Consider the following 19893-nt stretch of genomic DNA (forward strand, 5'->3'; position numbering starts at 1 on the left):
TGACTATTTAGGTGAAGACACCGACGCAGAGTCCATCTGAAAAAATCCGTCCTTTTTTTCTCAGACCAAGACAAGACAATGTCGATGTGAACTCTGCAGTACAGTTACACGACTCTACAGCTTCGCTTGAACAAAACCGTAAGAACTTGATGAAATTCCTTTCAGCAGTACAATTTAACTTTTAGTTTTTAAAGGGAAATTCCACCTTTGTTTCCAATGAGTTTGTATTGTTCCAAAGCATCTTAGACTACTTTCACACTAGCGTTAAAGTTTTCCGGTATTGAGTTCGTCCGTCCGTCAATACCGGAAAAAAACGCTTCAGTTTTGTCCCAAAGCATTCTGAACGGAAAGCAATCCGTTCAGTATGCATCAAGATGTCTTCAGTTCAGTCCCTTTTACGGTATTTGGCCAGAGAAAATACTGCAGCCTGCTGCGTTATTTTCTCCGGCCAATATTCCGGAACACTTGCCGGATCCGGCATTAATTTCCATTGAAATGTATTAATGCCGAATCCGGTACCAAGTGTTACGGAAAAACTGATGCATTTGTCATACAGATCCGCATCCAGGTCCGGAAAAATATGATATCTGTTTGCATACGAATTTCTGGATCCGGCAGGCAGTTTCGGCAACGGAGCTGCCTGCCGGATTCTTCTAACGCTAGTGTGAATGTATCCTGAAATGAATATTGAAGCAATTTTACAGATAGTCTTAATAAAAAAACTATTGGTTTGTGTCTACAGCCTCTGTAAAGCCATATATGTTTCCATGGTAACAGACTGCAACTAACCTTGTGTAGTCTGATTATGCTGTCTCATCACATCCCATCTGTTCCCTACTTCTTGTTAACCTATCGAATGTACATTAGTAAGAAGTGGGGACAGGTGAAAGGTAGTATGATTTCATTTCACTGTAAAATACAATATGGGGGTTTACGTTCACCGCTAATATCCTATCACTGCCAAAAAGAACGTTTGAAATATAAAACTTTTAGGCCCCTTTCACACGGGCGAGAATTCTGCGCTGGTGCAATGCATGAGGCGTACGCATTTCACCCGCACTGAATCCGGACCCATTCACTTCAATGGGGCTGTGCAGATGAGTGGTGATTTTCACGCATCACTTGTGCATTGCTTGAAAATCGCAGCATGTTCTATATTCTGCGTTATTCACGCAACGCAGGCCCCATAGAAATGAATGGGGCTGCGTGAAAATCACATAGCATCCGCACTTGCTTGCGATGCGATTTTCACGCATTGTTTGCTAGGAGATGATGTTAGTAAATTAGTGGATAGTGTTATAGCGGCTCGACCAAGATACCAAAATCGGACAGGTGCACACCCCTAGGTATCCCAAATACCGCAGTAAAGATAAAAAAAAATGTAAAGACGGGGGGCACTCTATAACTGCCAATATATGGACTAACGCAGTAATCTAAATACCATTTATTTTATAGTTTCACATCATAAAAACACAAACCAAGTGCAATAAAATCATGGATAAAAAAAATATAACCCTATAAGATATATATAAAAACAATATAAGCACGATCTTAATCAATATACCCCCTGTAGTAGTGATATCTGTATAATACTATCTATAGGTGGTGTTATATCACAATCTATGCTGGTGGCATTATATAGTATCATCCTATTGAGTAGATGGTCCCCTATCCTGGGACATATAACAGTATATATATTTTAGGACCCCTGGCCCGTGCCGTCCCAATGATATCAACAGTCTTTATATGTGGGGTAAAGTCCTCCAATATACCCGTTCACCTGTATGGCAGGAGGGGTCACAGCTTTTAATAGTTTGTCCCGCAGACCCTTCTAGTATAGAAGTGTCCGATATTTGGTATACGTTGGTATACAGAGGAATTCAATGTCATCTCAATGACTGCAAGCCAAAATCATTACCCCTCCACCCCCGCGCTTGACAGTTCGTATTAAGAGTTTGTGCTGTGTTTGGCTGTCAACAAGCATGGTGCTGTGCATTATAGCCAAACATCTCCACTTTGGTCTCATCTGTCAAGAGAACATAGTTCCAGAAGTCTTGTGTGTTGTTAAAATGCTAATTTGCAAACTCAAGCCATGCTGCCTTCTTCTTTCTAGAAATTAGACGCTGTATCTTGAAAACCCTTCCAACCAAGCAATACTTGTTCAGTCTTTTTCTAATTTTACTGTCATGAGCTTGAACATTTACTGTCATAGATGTAGCTCCTGCTTTTATTTTTATTTCTACGAGCACTCCTGGTAATATTGTCAACCGTCCTTCTCACTGTAGCATGATGGACTCTAAGATCATTGCTGATGTCTTTCCTCCTTGTCATTGTGTTAGCACACACCTGAATGCTCCAGACCAGCAAACTGCCAACACTTCTGCTTTTATAGAGGTGATCCCACTTGCTAATGATTGATTAAAGAGGACCTTTCATGGTTTTGTATTAATTGAGATAAATACCTTTCCTTGCAGCCAAGGAGACGCCCAATGAGAAACCCTGGCGTCTCCTCCTCCCTGTACCGATGCTCAGTATTCCCATACCAGGCGGGAAAACTGCGGGGCGGCACAGCGGGGCGCTGGAGCGATATTTAAAAAAATCAGGCAGGGTGGCAGCATCAGCAAGTACCCCGCAAGTAAAGGTATTTATCTTAATTAATACAAAACCATGAAAGGTCCTCTTTAATTATAGTTTTTTTTTAGGTATTTTATACTGATGACCTATCCTCAGGACTTCCGGCACCTTGGCTGATCATCTGCTTGAAGAGGCTTACCCTAGCCCCTCAGTATCACGTTCATCAGTCACGTGGCCTAGGAGCAACTCAGTCCCATTCACATGAACAGGACGGAGCTGCGATACAAACCACAGCTGCGAGGCAATGGATGGCACCATGCATGGTAAGCTGTGAGCGCAGCTGACTCCTCAAACATCTGATCTAAGGGGGTCCCAGGTGTGAGACCCCTACCAAATAGATACTGATGACCTATCCTGAGGATCGGTCATCAGCATAAAACACTCGGAAGACCCCTGTAAGGATGTGATTAACAGCACTTGGCTGCAACTTAACCTCTTCATCCCTATGGAAGCAGTAAGGTAATACTTAATTTTTCACACACAGCTTCTGCATTTTGGCCTAGTTTTTGTTAATTAATGACACGGTGGAATCTGTTGTGCGTCATCGCTCATCTGAGGTTGTATTTACCTAATTATAAAGACCAGATGTTCTTTTTTTTCCCCATTATAACCTGATGTGTAAAACGAAAGAATTCAAAGAGGGCCTACTCTGTTTTTCCTATGACTATATATATATATATATATATATATATATATATATAAATTGCTATTGAAATTTCAATTCCTGAAACACATAATTCATAATGGATTTTTATTTCTTTAGGTTTTTTTAACTCATCTAAAATATCCAAAGTACAGACCAGGCTTATAAAGAAGCTGACAGCAGTACCAGTACCTAGCTATGAGTTGGATGGTGCTGCGAGCAACATCCCTCAATCTGTGAAGCCTGGCCGAAGTGTTGCATCTCCAGAAATGCAGTCAAGCAAATGGACAGCGTATCAGAGCATTTCTACTGAAAGTTCACAAAATGTTAACAAAGAGGACAGTGAGTTTTGTCCAGAAAGTGTATTTAGAAGTTGGAACGGAGCAGATAAAATACTGAATAATGATACAGAACCAACTGCTTTATCTCACCTTGACTCTTTGAAGGACATTTTTGGCTACCATAATGGTAACAGTAATGGATCCAGGAGTCAGATCCTTACTAAAACTAATACTCTATCTGATCGTTTTCTGCCTCTTGTAGGGAAAAAGGGTCTGCATTCACGAGACACCGGAGATGAGCAGGTAGGTATGCCTAAAATAGCAGCAGAGGAACAGTGACATGTGACCTACGGTATATACATGTAAGGCTACTTTCACATCTGCGCTTTCCCTTTCCGCTATTGAGATCCGTAGATTTCACACTGGCCACTAGGCCTAAAATATGTCACGTTCTTTGACAGCAGCCATATGCGCCATAGACCAAAAGTGGGGGCAAAATGGCAGTGCGTCTTATGGGGCGAATGCTGCCATTTTTACTCTGCTAAAACTGATACATCGCGGGCCTGCGATGTATCAGCGGGGAGGGAGGAGGGGCTTGAGGCCGGCAACTGCTGTTGGAATCGCGGCGGGGCCCGTTGCAGTCACTGTACTCTATTATACCGGGCCCCGCACACAGCAGTATTCATATGTAAAGTGTAGGCAATCCACATGTAAAGTATAGCAATCCTCTGCGGTACCTCAATCCATAACAGTGCCATCCACAGATTCCCCATAACAGTGCCATCCACAGATTCCCCATAACAGTGCCATCCACAGATTCCCCATAACAGTGCCATCCACAGATCCCCCATAACAGTGCCATCCACATATCCCACATAACAGTGCCATCCACAGATCCCCCCTAACAGTGCCATCCACAGATCCCCCATAACAGTGCCATCCACAGATCCACCATAACAGTGCCATCCACAGATCCCCCATAACAGTGCCATCCACAGATTCCCCATAATGCCATCCACAGATTCCCCATAACAGTGCCATCCACAGATTCCCCATAACAGTGCCATCCACAGATCCCCCATAACAGTGCCATTCACAGATCCCCCATAACAGTGCCATCCACAGATCCCCCATAACAGCGCCATCCACAGATTCCCCATAACAGTGCCATCCACAGATTCCCCATAACAGTGCCATCCACAGATCCCCCATAACAGTGCCATCCACAGATCCCCCATAACAGTGCCATCCACAGATCCCCCATAACAGTGCCATCCACAGATCCCCCATAACAGTGCCATCCACAGATCCCCCATAACAGTGCCATCCACAGTTCCCCCATAACAGTGCCATCCACAGATCCCCCATAAGAGTGTCATCCACAGACCATCATTAGTTCAAAACCCACCAAAAGCACACCTTTTGGTTCAAAATATTTATTTTCTTATTTTCCTTCTCAAAAACCTAGGTGCGTCTTATGGGCAGGTGCATCTTATAGGACGAAAAATACAGTATATTTCAGTTTTCTGGTGTGGAAAAGTTGCAAACTGCGTGTTTGCAACTTTTTCAAGACCACATGCGCAATATTTTTAGCGCAAGTGGTGTTTCTTCGCCGCCTTCAACACTTTCCAAAAAGGGGGCATAGGGAGAGCGGCCCTGCTACATTTATCATCTTTTGCAACATTTTTCTGGCATTAAAGCGCACTGAAATATTTGTCAGCCAGGGGCTGGTGTAGATATCAGTATAAGGGCACTGACTGGCGTATGCAGCATCCGGCATCACTACTGGTTATAAATCTGGCCCGATGTGCAGGAGCTGGGAGAGTTTAATAGGCATGCTCTGTGACCTGTGCATTTTCCCATATCTAACATTAAAAAAATTTTTTTTTTCCTTGGTACCATGTTTAATCTCCCCCTGTAATGCAAAAAAAGGAAAAATAGCTAAATTATGAAGGAAAAAAAAAAGAATCCCCTTTAATATGTCTCATTCCAAAATGTGAAATTTTGCTGTGGAGATTCAGGCATCAGAAGACATTGGTCCTGAAAGCTTGGTTCACATCAGTTTGCTGGATCCGTCACGACACCGACGACATGCAATAAACCCCGCTGATGTAAATGGGTTCTCTCAGGTTCCGCTGAGGTCTCTGGCATTTTTGACTGAATAAAAATATCGAAAGTAGTGTTGCATGCTGCTCTAGTTTTTCCTGCAAATGTGACAGAACCTGAACCTGATGTGAACACCCTAATAGCCGCTTCTAACACATAACAATCATTTTAAGAAGGGGATTTTTATCTTTTTTCATATTCTATTTAATGTTATTTTTATCCTAAATATATATCTCATATTATTACCCTAGGCTTTGCTGTCCTGTGAACTTGGATTTCCATGTAGACAGACGGTTTTATCTTCATCAGTTCCTAAAAGAAAAGTGAATATTCCACCTTTCTTCATGTCCCCAGTACATTATAAACAAGTCTTCAGTGCATGTCTTTCAGGTGGGAGAAGATTTTGTGTATATATATATATATATATATATATATATTAGCCTGTCAAACCTAATTTAGAAATTGTACATATATATTCATTTAGTTGTATGTTAAAAACCGTATTTTGGTTACAGCACATAAAGCTTATTCATGGTAATAGGAAAAAGTTATACATTTTTTTGATTTTCTATATCAATTTCTACCATTTTTCAACACCTCTCCGCCCAGGGAATAAGACTCTGTCCTGGTCATGTGGTGATCACATAGGCGCTCCTGTTATAGTCAGAGTTGTGCATCTGTGTAAGCGTCACATGTTCGGGACAGATTTTCATCCACTGGACACAAACCATTGAATGGATTAAAACAAACAAAAGTTGTGAAAACTTTGAGCAATTCATACATGAAATACATTTTATGTCCTGTCAGCTCCACATGGCTGTCCATCTGTATCATTGAACTAGGACTAGAACGGCAGTGAGTATCATAAGTAAGCCAACATATGGATTAAAGGGTTGTGTAGTAGGTTTATATTGAGACCTATCCTCCAGGATAGGTCATCAATATCAGACCGGAGGGGGTCGGACCCCCTGCACCCCTGCAATCAGCTGTTTGAAGAGGACGAGCACTTGTTATTACACTGCAATCTCAAAGAGGAAGCCGTGCTCAAAGGAGCTCTACCTCCTCTTTAGACAACTGATCAGCGGGGGTGCCAGGAGTCTGAGCGCCATTGATCTGATATTGATGACCATCCTGAGGATAGGTCTCAACATAAAACCCTTTAACTTTTATGCCAGTTAGAAATGGCATGAACTGAGATTTCTGAGGTCTGTTCGGTGTGACCCTCATCCATTTAAAGAATGAGATGGCCCTGGTGCTCACTGTTTTCAGGCAAGGGGACTGCTGCTGGTCTGTTGTTTAAATGCAACATATTGGGGTAGATTTATCAAAACTGGTCTAAAGGAAAACTGGCTTAGTTGCTTATAGCAACCAATCACCTTAAAATTAAAAGCTGGATTATGATTGGTTGCTATGGTCAACTAAGCCAGTTTTCCTTTACACCAGTTTTAATAAATCTTGCCCAATAAGTTTTTTCCCCTACATTAACATGTGTAGTACCTTACTATGACCTGCAGGTGCCACTGTTACATTTAAAGCGTTTGAGTGTTGCAAATATAAGCATAAATGGTTCCACAAACAAAAATATAATGTTCTTCTGTTTGTAATATTCCATATATTTTCTGACAGATATATCAGTTCATGTTTATTGGATGTATATGCAACTAGTTTATTTTTAGCAGTCTCTGTTGAACTCTATTACATTTCTTTTTTTTTTTCTGCGCAGAGCATTTAAATATCCTAATGCATGATCTGTCACAAAGACTTCACAAAGCTTTCTCTAAAGTTGACATGTCCTTCTACACATCAAGTGCAGACGAGACACGTAGTAAAGTTAATGCTGCTCCTTTTTGTCAGCACCAGCAGCAAGCTAAGCTGGTAATGGTCAGAAAGGAAGGCCCCAATAAGGTAAGGTGTTCATGTACGTGTAATGCCGATTGGATTAAGGTATGAATTTACAGTAACGCTCTAAGGAGGCAGCCAGTGTTCATTTTTTGGGAGCCATAACTTTTTGCTTTTCCGATCGTATAGCCTTTTTAAGGGCTTGTATTCCTGGAAAGAGTATTAATAGATAATAGGTAGATTTAAGGGAAAAAAAATTCCACAATTGTTATACTGGTTTTCTATTTACGGTAAAAAGGACACATGGATCATAAATGTATATAGTTTTGTTATGTTTCAGGGCGTTTAAAAAAAAAAATTAAAGATTTGAAAAAAAAATGTTTTTACTACCTGTGGTAGTAATCATACTTACTTGATCCCTGCCTCTGGGTTCCTGCTCATTCGCTGCCCCACCGGCTCTGTAGTCCCCTGGTCTCCCTATGTCAACTTCCAGTTACAGCCCGCAGCAGTCGTGAGTCATCCATGCGTTATGTGACCCAGTGACATCATGCATGGGTGACACATGACCGCTGCAGCCAGTCATTGGTGATGCAGCATCAAAACTGATGTTGATAGAAAGGGACCTGAAGAGCCAGCGGAGCAGCAATGGATCCGGAACTCGGCGGCAGGGATCAGGTAAGTGTGATTACCACTGCAGGTCTGGCCACACTATGGGGGTCTGTAGAAAAGGTCCACAAATGTGAACAACCCCTTTAAAATAAAAAATTGGAAAAAAAAAAACATTGTCTTTGCATCAACATATTCTGAAACGCATAGATTTTTTATATTTTTGTCTACAGATAAGGGCTCATTTTTGTGGGGCAAGCTATAGTTTTTAATACCATTTAGAATATATAACTTTTTATTCAATTTTTGGGGAAGGGAAGCAACCAAAAAAGTTCAACCATTTAGATTTTTTCCTGTTATACCATTCATTGTACAATAAAAATATATATTTATATTTTGATAATCTTGCCATTTTCGAATACAGCAATACCAATTATGTTTATACATGTTTTGTAGAATTAAGGAAAGGGGTGAATTGAATTTTAAAGGGCATCTGTTAGTAGATTTGTACCTATGAAACTATCTGACCTGTTCCATGTGCACTTGGCAGCTGAACGCATCTGTGTTGGCACCATGTTCATATGTGCCCGCATTGCTGAGAAAAATATTTTAATATATGCAAATAAGCCTCTAGGAGCATTGGGGGCGTTGCTGTTACTCCTAAAGGCTCAGTTCTCTCTGCAACTGTGGCGCCCTCTGAACTTTGATTGACAGGGCCAGGCAGGGAAAACCTCATCACTGCCTGGCTCTGTCAATCAAAGTGAAAAGGGGGCAGCAGTTGCAGAGAGAGCTGAGCTTCTAGGTGTAATGGCAATGCCCTGTTGCTCCTAGAGGCTCATTTGCATATTCACTTCATTTTTGTTAGATGCCTTCAGCTGCCAAGCGCATATGTAACAGGGCAGCCAGTTTCATAGGTACAAATCTGCTGACAGAGGCCCTTTAAATTATTTTATATTTTTTTAAACTGTTCTTTTGAACTTTATTTATAGTCCTGGCTGACGTAGTTTTAGTGGGCCTATCCCATGTATATCACTTAAAGAAACAAGTCAAAGTAACCAGACTTCTTGAAATGACAAATCCAAAGGTGGAAGATAAGAGCTTGAACCAGTTACAAGAGTAGGGTCAAGTAGCTTAGGTGAAATGTAAATTATACTCAGGCAGGGTTCAGTAGCCAGATTACCCATTGGCAGGATGCCACTCAATGTTGTTGCTGAAGCTCACCGCTCGCAATGGAGATGTGACATGGCCCATGGTTAGTTCTGAGTGCCAGTGGCTTTTTGGGCTTTTCTAATGTCTTCCTCAGCCATGTTATTCCCTGTTGCAAAGCTAGATACATTTCTCTCATAAGCAGTGGGTGTCTTTGGAATCTGCTGTTACTGTACTGCAGTGACCTCAATTCCCTACTTCCCACTATATTTGTTTTCTTCTAGGAAGTTCAGAAATCTGATAAGGAGGAGGAGGAGATTAGACTTACAGACACACAGGAGCTTCTCTGTTCTTCAAAAGCTATGTTGTGTCAGTGCATCTATCAGGTTCAGGAGCTCAGCCAGCACTGACATTTCCTGTGAACCGTCTCTGTTACTAGCAATGAATCTAACCTAACAGGCAGGGGACTGCAAATTAGGTGGACGTGAGACCCCTAGTGGCCATGACTTCCCATCTTTTTTTCAGGTGGACGCAGGCAGATTTTTTAAATTAAGTGATTTATAAATGTGCTAATTACACCATCCTTTTATTAAATGAAATTGTGTGAAAGTACAGCGACTCTTTAAAACCAAATATATAAAGTTTGAGCTACTTGCACTTTTCTGTCTATATTAGGGCCGCTTCTTTTATGCTTGTGATGCACCCAAAGCCAGTCAATGTAAGTTCTTTAAATGGCTAGATGAAGTTAAGGGGACGCATGCACAGAGAGACAAACATGAATCCAAGGTGGTCATAGCAGATATCAAAAGTCTGTCCAGCTATGTCAGATGTCAGAATATAAAACTCTATGAGGAGAGCCAGCTCATTATTAGGTATGTACTAATGATTATTTCTATTTTTACTGCATTGCTTTCTGAAAGGTGTTGGAATATTAATCTAAATCATCTAGTGGTCAGACCCCCGTTGATCAGACACTTTTTGCCTATCCTGTGTATAGAGGGTACGTGTTTGTAATGGGACAACCCTTTTAACTTCATGGACAAAAATAAATAAAATCACATTGGAAAATGGGTTATGAAATCTGTACTTTAGGGTTGCCCAGCTGAAAAAAATCTATATGTCAAAAAGATACAGATATACAACTAATAAGCTTGAGTAAACCAAGGTGCCCTAGCAGGGCCGGATTAACGTAGGGGCTGATGGAGCTGCAGCTCCAGGCCCCTACCATAAAATAGGCCCATCCGCCAGCCAAAAGGCCGTCGGGAGCGGCCCGCGCTAAAAGTCCTCTGTTGTCAGCTGTCACATAGAGCACAGACAATGCAGAGACGCTCACCTCACGCTGGCAGCAGGAGCCTGAGGGAGGGACTCGGGAGGAGCGCAATATGATCCTAGAGGGGAAGCTGCTTCTGCCAGCCCCTCCCCTCCCCGCCCACCAACCAATCAGAGCTGAGGCAAGGCAAGCACTAGCAGCTCTGAGTCGTCTGAGTAGTGCAGGGAGTCTAAGAATAGAAATGAATCGAATGAGTCTCAGGTTAAAAGAATCTAAAGATCCGATTAGTTAGAGACTCATTCGATTCTTTGAGTTAAAAGAGCCGTGAGTCAGACTCTAGAACAGGTTACACTGAGGCTCTAGGCTGATGCAGTGATAAGATTAAGGGACAGGAGCAGAGAGATAAGAGAAGTGACAGATGACACAGAGTTTAGATTACAGGTTGAATTAACCCTTTAGGATCAAATTGGCTTCTCAGGAGATATATATGTTAAAGGCATCTCATTCAGTAGCTTATAACTAAGGGTGGGTTCACATCTCCTTTATGGATTCCGTTAAGTGGGGACTGTGGGGACTATTTTATTATCAGCCAGTGACTGTAATTCAGCACATAGTTTTCCCTGTGCGTGCATTCACATTTCACTTCACTTGGTTCGTTGTACTGCTGTCAGTGTCAGACTGTTGTCACTGTGGGTAACAATGCACAACAGACAACAATGCAGTCCTCCTGTCCAGCGTCAGCCTCAGCTTCCCATCACTATCACTATAATCAATCACTCTTCCTGATCCTGACTCACTCATTAGAGAGCTGAAGAGCCGACTGAGTCAGCAGCAGCAAGTGAATCGAATGGATAGCATCTGCGCATGCGTACCGGCACCTAGAGTCTTCGGTTCACTTGCGAGTCAGCTCAGCAGTCATTGACTCAGCAAGTGAACCGAAGATCCGATTCATGAACCGATTCATCTGAAAGATCCGAGCTTCCCATCACTACTGAGGTCATATCTGGCGGGCCGCGGCATTACAGGAACAGCACCAGCTGCTCTGACGTCCTGCCCCCATATATACGTCACAGGATATCCGGCGGCAGGACGTCAGAGCAGCTGGTGCGGTTCCTGTAATGCCGGCCCGCCGGATATGACCTCAGTGCGCCCGCGGTTATCTCTCCTGCACGCTGCGCTGTGTACAACCTGCTCAGCAGTTTCGACCAGCACACGGCCCACAGCGCTCAGCCACACCAGCCCGCGAGACAGCAGGAGCTTCTGGAGCAGGTATCAGATAAACTCATCCAGTTGGAAGGGAGGGCAATCGTAGTGCTGTTATGATTTATGGACACAGCTCTCAGCATGCTTAGCCAGCCTTCTATCTGGCTTTGCATCTTGAGAGTCACAGTCCACAGGCTGTTTCTGAGCCTGTGGACTGTGACTCAAGAAGCACAGTCAGATAGAAGGCTGGCTAAGCATGCTGAGAGCTGTGTCCATAAATCATAACAGCACTATGAAAATTACTGACTGGCTAAGCATGCTGAGAGCTCAGTCTAAATAACATAACACATTAAAGAAATTACTGTTTCTAGCTGCTAGTCCACAGCAGCTAGAAACAGTAATTTCTTTAAAGGGATTCTGTCACCAGGTTTGACCCCTGTCAGCTAAACATATGCTGATGTTCAGGGCGTCTTCACGATTCCTAATGTGGGCTTATAAATGTCATCTGTGGGCTTATTTAGCTAAAAAACTGCTATTACTAACTTGTCAGTCAAACAAATAAGGTGCCCAAGGGGATGTTAATGGATGCAAGGTGCCGGCCGCACCCGCCGCCGTTCGTGCCCAGCGCCGCCTTTCCGGACTTCTGCACCGCCTCCTAATCCTCTGTGCCGCCTCTCGCTCTCCCTCCCTCCCCCCTCCTTCTGCTGTAACATCTCGCTCTTGTGCACAGGGCTCTGCCTGATGCGCCCGTGCGGACTTCTCCATTTGGCTTCTTACAGCGAAGTGCGCATGCGCCGGCACTTCGCTCAACCCCTGTATGCGCGAGATCTTACAGCAGGAGGAGGGGGGAGGGAGGGAGAGCGAGAGGCCACAGAGGATTAGGAGGCGGCACAGAAGTCTGGAAAGGCGGCGCTGGGCACGAACGGCGGGGGGTGCGGCCGACACCTTGCATCCATTAACATCCCCTTGGGCACCTTATTTGTTTGACTGACAGGTTAGTAAAAGCTGTTTTTTAGCTAAATAAGCCCACAGATGACATTTATAAGCTCACATTAGGAATCGTGAAGACGCCCTGAACATCAGCATATTTTTAGCTGACAGGGGTGAAACCTGGTGACAGAATCCCTTTAATGTGTTATGTTATTTAGACACAGCTCTCAGCATGCTTAGCCAGCCTTCTATCTGACTGGCTAAGCATGCTGAGTGCTGTGTCCATAAATCATAACACAGCTCTATGAAAATTACTGTTTCTAGCTGCTGTTGTCCACAGTCCACAGCAGCTAGAAAACAGTAATCTTCATAGTCATGTTAAATGATCACTATAGTGTCAGGAAAACAAAGCGGTTTTCCTGACACTATAGTGCCCTGAGGGTGCCCCCACCCTCAGGGTCCCCCTCCCCTGGTCCCCCTCCATGTTGCCAAGATAGACGCCAAATGAAGGGGTAGTTGCAGGAACAAAATACTTTAATGGTATCGATAAAATATATATGTAATTAAGACACTGAGTGCAGTTCCATAAAAAGGCCCAGCAAAATCCTCAGCACCAGGCCCATGATGCTCTTAATCCGGCCCTGTGCCCTAGTCTCTTGCTTTCATCCGGGAGCCAACAGCTCCACTTCCAGCTTGTATTCGTCATAGGAGATATTTTCCTGTGTTGGCACATGACCCGTGCTGTGTGTGAAGGCTGAATGGCTCATTTCAATAGCTAAGCCAACCCTCCTTTCCCCTTCTCTGCATCGACTTGTTGTCCATTAAAGGGAACCTGTCACTACCGTAGACCCTTTTTTACTGTTTGCATGACCCTATAGTTCTGTCATAAGCATGTGTAAATATACCTTTATATCCAAATCTATGTTCTATAACCCCCAAAACACATTTTAATCAATGTACTAATTAGGTTGGGGGGGGCTGTGCATATCCGTTGTGGAGCTCAGCCGCACCCATCAGCATTGAGCCCCGCTCCTCCCTACTCTTACTCTTTCCTCCTCCTAGCGGTGGTGACGTCATCATGCTGCCGACTAAAATCAGTGCAGGTTCACCTTTCTGTATTGGCCCATGCAGTCTGTAGGGAAGCTGAACTGCACATGTGCCAGCAGCCTGCATAAGATTTTCTCCGGCAGCATGATGATGTTGCCACTGCTAGGAGGAGGAAAGAAGAAGAGTGGAGAGGAGCGGGGCTCACTGCTGATAGGCGAGACTGGGCGCCACAACAGATAGGTACAACCCCTTGGGCTATTTTCAACCTAATTAGCATATCTATTAAAGCATGTTTTGGGGGTTAGAGAACATAGAGCTATCTATGCAAAGAGTAAAAAAAAGGGTCCACTGTGGTGACAGCAGACCTCATGCACACGACCGTTGTTGTGGTCCGCATCCGCATCGGGTGCGGACCCATTTACTTCAATGGGGCCGCAAAAGATGTGGACAGCACTCCCTGTGCTGTCCGCATCCGTCGCTCAGTTCCGTGGCCCGGGCAAAAAAAATATAGCATGTCCTATTCTTGGCCGTTTTGCGGACAAGAATAGGCATTTTTTGCGGATCCGCGGTTTGTGGACCGCAAAAAACGGAACGGTCGTGTGCATCAGGCCTAAGTTGTACCTTTTATAAGACTTAGGCCTCATGCACACGGTCGTTGTTTTAGTCCGCATCAGAGCCGCAGTTTTGGCGGCTCAGATGCGGACCCATTCACTTCAATGGGGCCGCAAAAGATGCGGACCGCATCAGTTGCTCCGTTCCGTGGTGCGCAAAAAATATATAACCTATCCTATTCTTGTCCGCACAAGAATAGGTAGTTATATTAAAGGCTGTCCGTGCTGTTCCGCAAATTGCGGAACGCACACGGACGCATCCACGATTTGCGGACCGCAAAACACACAACGGTTGTGTGCATGTAGCCTTACAATGATCAGTTTATTTTCTACACATTTGTCAGAAGAAGAATATCCCTTTATTGTCCCTCAGTGGGGAAATTTTGACATAACCGCAGCAATCATATTCACAACAGGAGCAAAAATAAGAGTAAAATACAAGAAAAACATAACACAGGGTTATGTAATAAGGGGTATGTCCAATCTCAGTATTTATGGCATATCACTAGGATATGCCAAAATTGACAGACAAGTGCAGTGTGCTATCCTTCACTTTGGGGGCCTCATTCTAGAAATAGTTGCTGGTTCTAGAGGTAAGACCACCTGTCTGACATTTATGGCATACCCTAGCGATATACTATTAATATTGAGAAGGGACATTCAGACCCCCAAGGTGAAAAAGACCCCCATTCATTCCTCAGATCAGACCCCCAATGTGTATGACCACAATCAGAACTCAGATCAGAGCCCCAATGCGAATAAGACGTCAGATCAGAACCCCAAGCTGGATGACCCCTAATCAAACCTTAGATCAGAGCCCCAATGTGAATGACCCCCAATGCTCCAATGTGAATAAGACACAGTAAGGCTCCATTCACACGTCCGTGGTGTGTTGCGGACCTGCAAATTGCAGATCCGCAACACACCCGCCCGGCACCCCTATAGAAATGCCTATTTTTGTCCGCAAGCTGCGGACAAGAATAGGACATGTTCTATCTTTTGCGGACCTGAAGATCGGGGCCGCGCTCCGCAAATGCGGGTGCTGACAGCACACTGTGTGCTGTCCGCATCCATTCCGTCCCCATAGAAAATGAATGGGTCCGCACCCGTTCCGAAAAATTGCGGAACGAGTGCGGACCCATTTGCGGACGTGTGAATGGAGCCTAAAACTTACCTCTCCTGCTCTGGACACCGGCGTTCCTGAGATCCAGCGCTGTTACTGGTCTTCCTACCACGCTGCGCTCTGACCTGACATCGCACAGCGTGAGGTCACAGAGAACGCCTACAGACAGGAAGCAGTGAGTACAGAGCCTGGGGAGCGCTGCATTTACCGCTACCCAGTACTCGTGTACTAATGAGCGCTTCCATAACGGAAGTGCTCATTAGTATTCGCCCTATAAGCTGCACTGACATTTTCCCACACTTTATAGGGGGGGAGTGTGTCTTTTACATTGCGAAAAAAAACTGTAGTTAAAAAAAAATAATAATTAATTTGGTCATAGGTATCTCATACTTCTCTGCATATTATGTTTTACAGAAAAATGTCAACCTTCCCAAAAAGAGAATATGGCAAATTTAGAAAATTTGCCAGTGGCGATTCAGAATTTGGTGGTGAAGTAAAAACAAAATTGTATCTTAAGTTAAGTAGAAAGGATAGTTCTTCTGCTTACAACAAAGGTAACTACCCTCTACTGGAATGATTACTATTCCATCTATTATTTCATCTAAGAATTGATTGTAATGTGCAGCATAGCTTTCCTCAGTACTGTAGATGATGTGACTTTAGCTGAGTAGATGGAGATGGTGGTTGTTCTTTTAAATGGAATGTGACATCAGAAAATTACCTATTGTTTAAATCGCATTTTAAGTTAAACATTATTTATTTATTTTTTGTTTCTGGTGAGTTTTTGTTAACTATCTATATAATGTATATAATCCCATAGTTTTCACACTGGCCACTAAGCCTAAAATATGTTAAAGGGGTTGTCCAAGTTATATTTATTGATGACCTATCCTCAGGTCCGACACCCGGCACCCCCTCAGATCAGCTGTTTTAAGAGAAGGCGCGCGCCGTGCCAGCGCCGCCTCCTCTTCACTGTTTACCTTCTCGCCGTTGCATCTGCAGTGGTGAGGAGGTGTAATTACACCCAAGCCGTCCAATTGAAATGAATGGGATAGATATAGATATAACTTGGACAACCCCTTTAAAGTGAACCCGTCACCTCCAAAAGTGATATAAAACTGCCAGCATTACCTTATAGCAGCCCCCAGTCTGTTATTGATCATGTGTGTGAGCCATAAATTCGATAATCCATACTTGAAAAAAATGTTTTTTTAATCTCCATGAGCGCTCTGTTTCCTGTGAGCTTGAAGTCAAGGGGCAGCCATATACATAGACGCCATATAGTGAGGATGATGAGGAATACACCCAGTGTAGTGAGAGTATATGGCGTCACTCCATATACAGTATAGTGGGGATGATAAGGAATACACCGACTGTGGTGAGAGTATATGGCGTCACTCCATATACAGTATAGTGAGGATGATGAGGAATACACCCAGTGTGGTGAGAGTATAAGGCGTCACTCCATATACAGTATAGTGGGGATGATAAGGAATACACTGACTGTGGTGAGAGTATATGGCGTGACTCCATAGACATTATGGTGAGGATGATGAGAAATATACCCGGTTGTGTGAATGAGGCCTAACTCCTGTTATATACATTATAAGGCTATATGCACACGGCCGTGTGCACTCCGCATCATGGATGGGGACCTAATGAGTCCGCAATTCCGGAGATGCGGAACGGAGGCACGGAACAGAACACCAGAAGCACTACTTTTTTGCGGTGCTGACAGACCACGGACCCATTCAAGTTGAATGGGTCCGGGCCGCTGCATGGAAGTTGCCCGTGCATTGGGGACCACAAATTGCGGTTCCCAATGCATGGAACGGACGAACAACGGCCGTGTACATGTACCCTTAGGAAGATTATGAAGGTAGATCTTTATTGATGTTGTCAGGGCTGGCACAGTGTGTTGTTTTGTTTTTTTTGTTTTTTTTCTTACTTGTGTGGAAAAAAAAAAAGTGTCCTATGCATTTCTAATTGTATAATCGTTTTAGGGATTAGTGTAGTCCATAGGCCATAGTGTAGGCTTATATAACGTTTCTGGCCCAGACTAACATTTATAAATTACTACCTGAGTTTCTGATGGGGGTCAGGGGCGAAGTGTGACCACTGGCTTGAGTTCTTCTGCTCCTGCAGCCAGTTATCACACTCGCGCTGTGAATATAACTCGCCGGCGCAAGCGCGCATGCTGATTATTGCTGACGCACGCGTGCGCACGCCGAATCTAGCCAGCGCATGCACAGTGAGAAAATTATGGCCGGCTGACTGCGGGAGCCCGAGTCGGGATCGTGCAGTCACAAGGGGCGCACCGCGCAGGCGCCAAACTTGTGTGATCCCAAGGAATAGAAAATATGTAAATCACAGTCAAGAGGGGACGGGTAAGAGGCGGGCTTTGCTTGATTTGAAGCAAGGAGGCCGCTGCCCCTTGACTTCAAGCTCACAGGAAACAGAGCGCTCATGGAGATTAAAAAAGTGTTTTTCTCTAGTATGGATTGTCGAATTTCTGGCTCACACACATGATCAGTTACAGACTGAGGGCTGCTATAAGGTAATGCTGGCAGTTTTATATCACTTTTGGAGGTGACAGGTTCCCTTTAAGACTTCCTGTTCTTTGAGAGCTGCTACATGGTCCATAGACACAATGGACAGGAGGGGACTCCCTGAATTCTTGGAAGAATTTTCTAGACAAGCCAAGTTCTGTGACCTGTGCAGAGGTCAGGAGGGAGTAGATAAGCTGTGATATCACCTATTATGAATGGTGGATCCTGTGTTATCTATGTAGAGGTGTTACTTGTCATTTCAATTCTGCCTGTGGTGGTGATAATAGCTACTGAAAAGTTACCGAATAGGAAATCATGACCTATCATTAGACCTAATGTCCTGTGTGAAAATTGCAGGATTATATACCTTTTTTTAATATAGCGACAGAAAAAAATAAAAAAATAAAAATACACCACAAATTCTAAAAATAAAAATGTGATTTAAACAATAGGTAATTTTCTGATGACACGTTCTCTTTGAGAAGGGCTGTTCTCACATCCTTGGCGGTAACCCTAAAAGTTCAGGGATCTGCCCTAACCAGCAGCCTGCCCATTAATTATGTGTAAATCCTTGTCATCTGGAGCCTGACCGGTTATATATAAGTGGACTATTTCTAGTCACCTACTTTATCACTTTTTCAGATGATCTGTGGGTTGTTTCAAAGACCCTGAACTTTGATCCGATGGATACATTCATTGCTTGCAGTGTTTTCTACGGGCCCTCTTCCAACAATGATATAGAGATCTCACCTTTGAAAGGATACAGTCCGTCCAACTGGCCATCAAATAGTACGTGACTGGTAAAACTGCACACAGAAAGATGGAAATCATTCAAATAAGTTTTCCTATATACATACACACACACATTATTTTAACAGTTTTATACCATTTTGTGTTTTTTTTTACACATATCCTTGTGGAGGGGGAGATTTATCAAAATGGTGTAAAGTAGAACTGGCTTAGTTGCTCATAGCAACCAATCAGATTCCACCTTTTATTTTCCAAAGGCGCTGTCAAAAATGAACAGTGGAATCTGATTGGTTGCTATGGGCATCTAAGCCAGTTCTATTTTACACCATTGATAAATGACAACATGAATGTTATCAGAGAGGTCATCCCATGACCTAGTGAGTGACCATGTCTGTTGTACTGCTGCAGACTAGATAGGCAAGGACTATGCCATTGACAATACTAGTGCACATAGTGCGGACCTTAGCAGACAATCAGATATCGTTTTTTATTTCCTAAAGGAAGTTCAAGAAATGTCAATGACAAGTTGTTTGCCTTGGGCATTTGCTGTTGTATTTGAGGTTCTTCTTCCACTTGAAAGGGTTATTGTCATCATAGACGGGCAGTATGGAAGTTCACTGGTTACTACTGGTGCTGGGGTGTAGCTATAGGGGGTGCAGAGGTAGCAGTCGCTACCGGGCCCAGGAGCCTGAGGGGGCCCAAAGACCCTTGTGCTGCATAAGAAGACACACAAAGCACTGAGGGAAGGGGGGCCCAAGCCTAACTCTTGTACCAGGGCCCATGAGCCTTTAGCTACGCCCCTGTACTGGTGCCTTGAAGTGCCAGAGTTTTCTGATTCGAATCCAAAGACAACATCTGCATGGAGTTTCTATATTCTCATCGTATTTGCATGGGTTTCCTCCAAGTAGCCCCATGTTTCTCCCACATTCGAGGGGTGTGTCTGAAATAGGAAAGTTAGATCAGGTCTGTAATTGGAGACAGGGACCGATGTGAGCGATGACAGTCCGATTACAGCACAGCAGAATATAAGCGACATGCTTAAAGGGAGTCTGTCACCACATTTGAGCATATTAGACTGATCAAATAGCGTTATATGTGCCACCCAGAACTTAAAAACGGTACCTTTGTTGTATCTAATGGAGTTTTCTTTCAGCC

General features: G+C 43.7%; 1 protein-coding gene across 1 annotated transcript in view; it reads left to right on the plus strand.

Moving 5' to 3' along the window:
• ZGRF1 (zinc finger GRF-type containing 1) overlaps positions 1-19893 on the plus strand; it is a 97368-nt gene that overhangs the window by 34112 nt on the left and 43363 nt on the right. The window contains exons 9-16 of the mRNA XM_040420493.1: positions 12-138; positions 3398-3745; positions 3821-3861; positions 5916-6054; positions 7388-7569; positions 9931-10127; positions 15854-15993; positions 18631-18777. Coding sequence (XP_040276427.1) covers positions 12-138; positions 3398-3745; positions 3821-3861; positions 5916-6054; positions 7388-7569; positions 9931-10127; positions 15854-15993; positions 18631-18777 — 1321 coding nt within the window. The remainder of the gene's footprint in view (positions 1-11; positions 139-3397; positions 3746-3820; positions 3862-5915; positions 6055-7387; positions 7570-9930; positions 10128-15853; positions 15994-18630; positions 18778-19893) is intronic.

Source organism: Bufo bufo, chromosome 2, assembly GCF_905171765.1.
Source record: "Bufo bufo chromosome 2, aBufBuf1.1, whole genome shotgun sequence".
Classification (NCBI taxonomy): domain Eukaryota; kingdom Metazoa; phylum Chordata; class Amphibia; order Anura; family Bufonidae; genus Bufo; species Bufo bufo.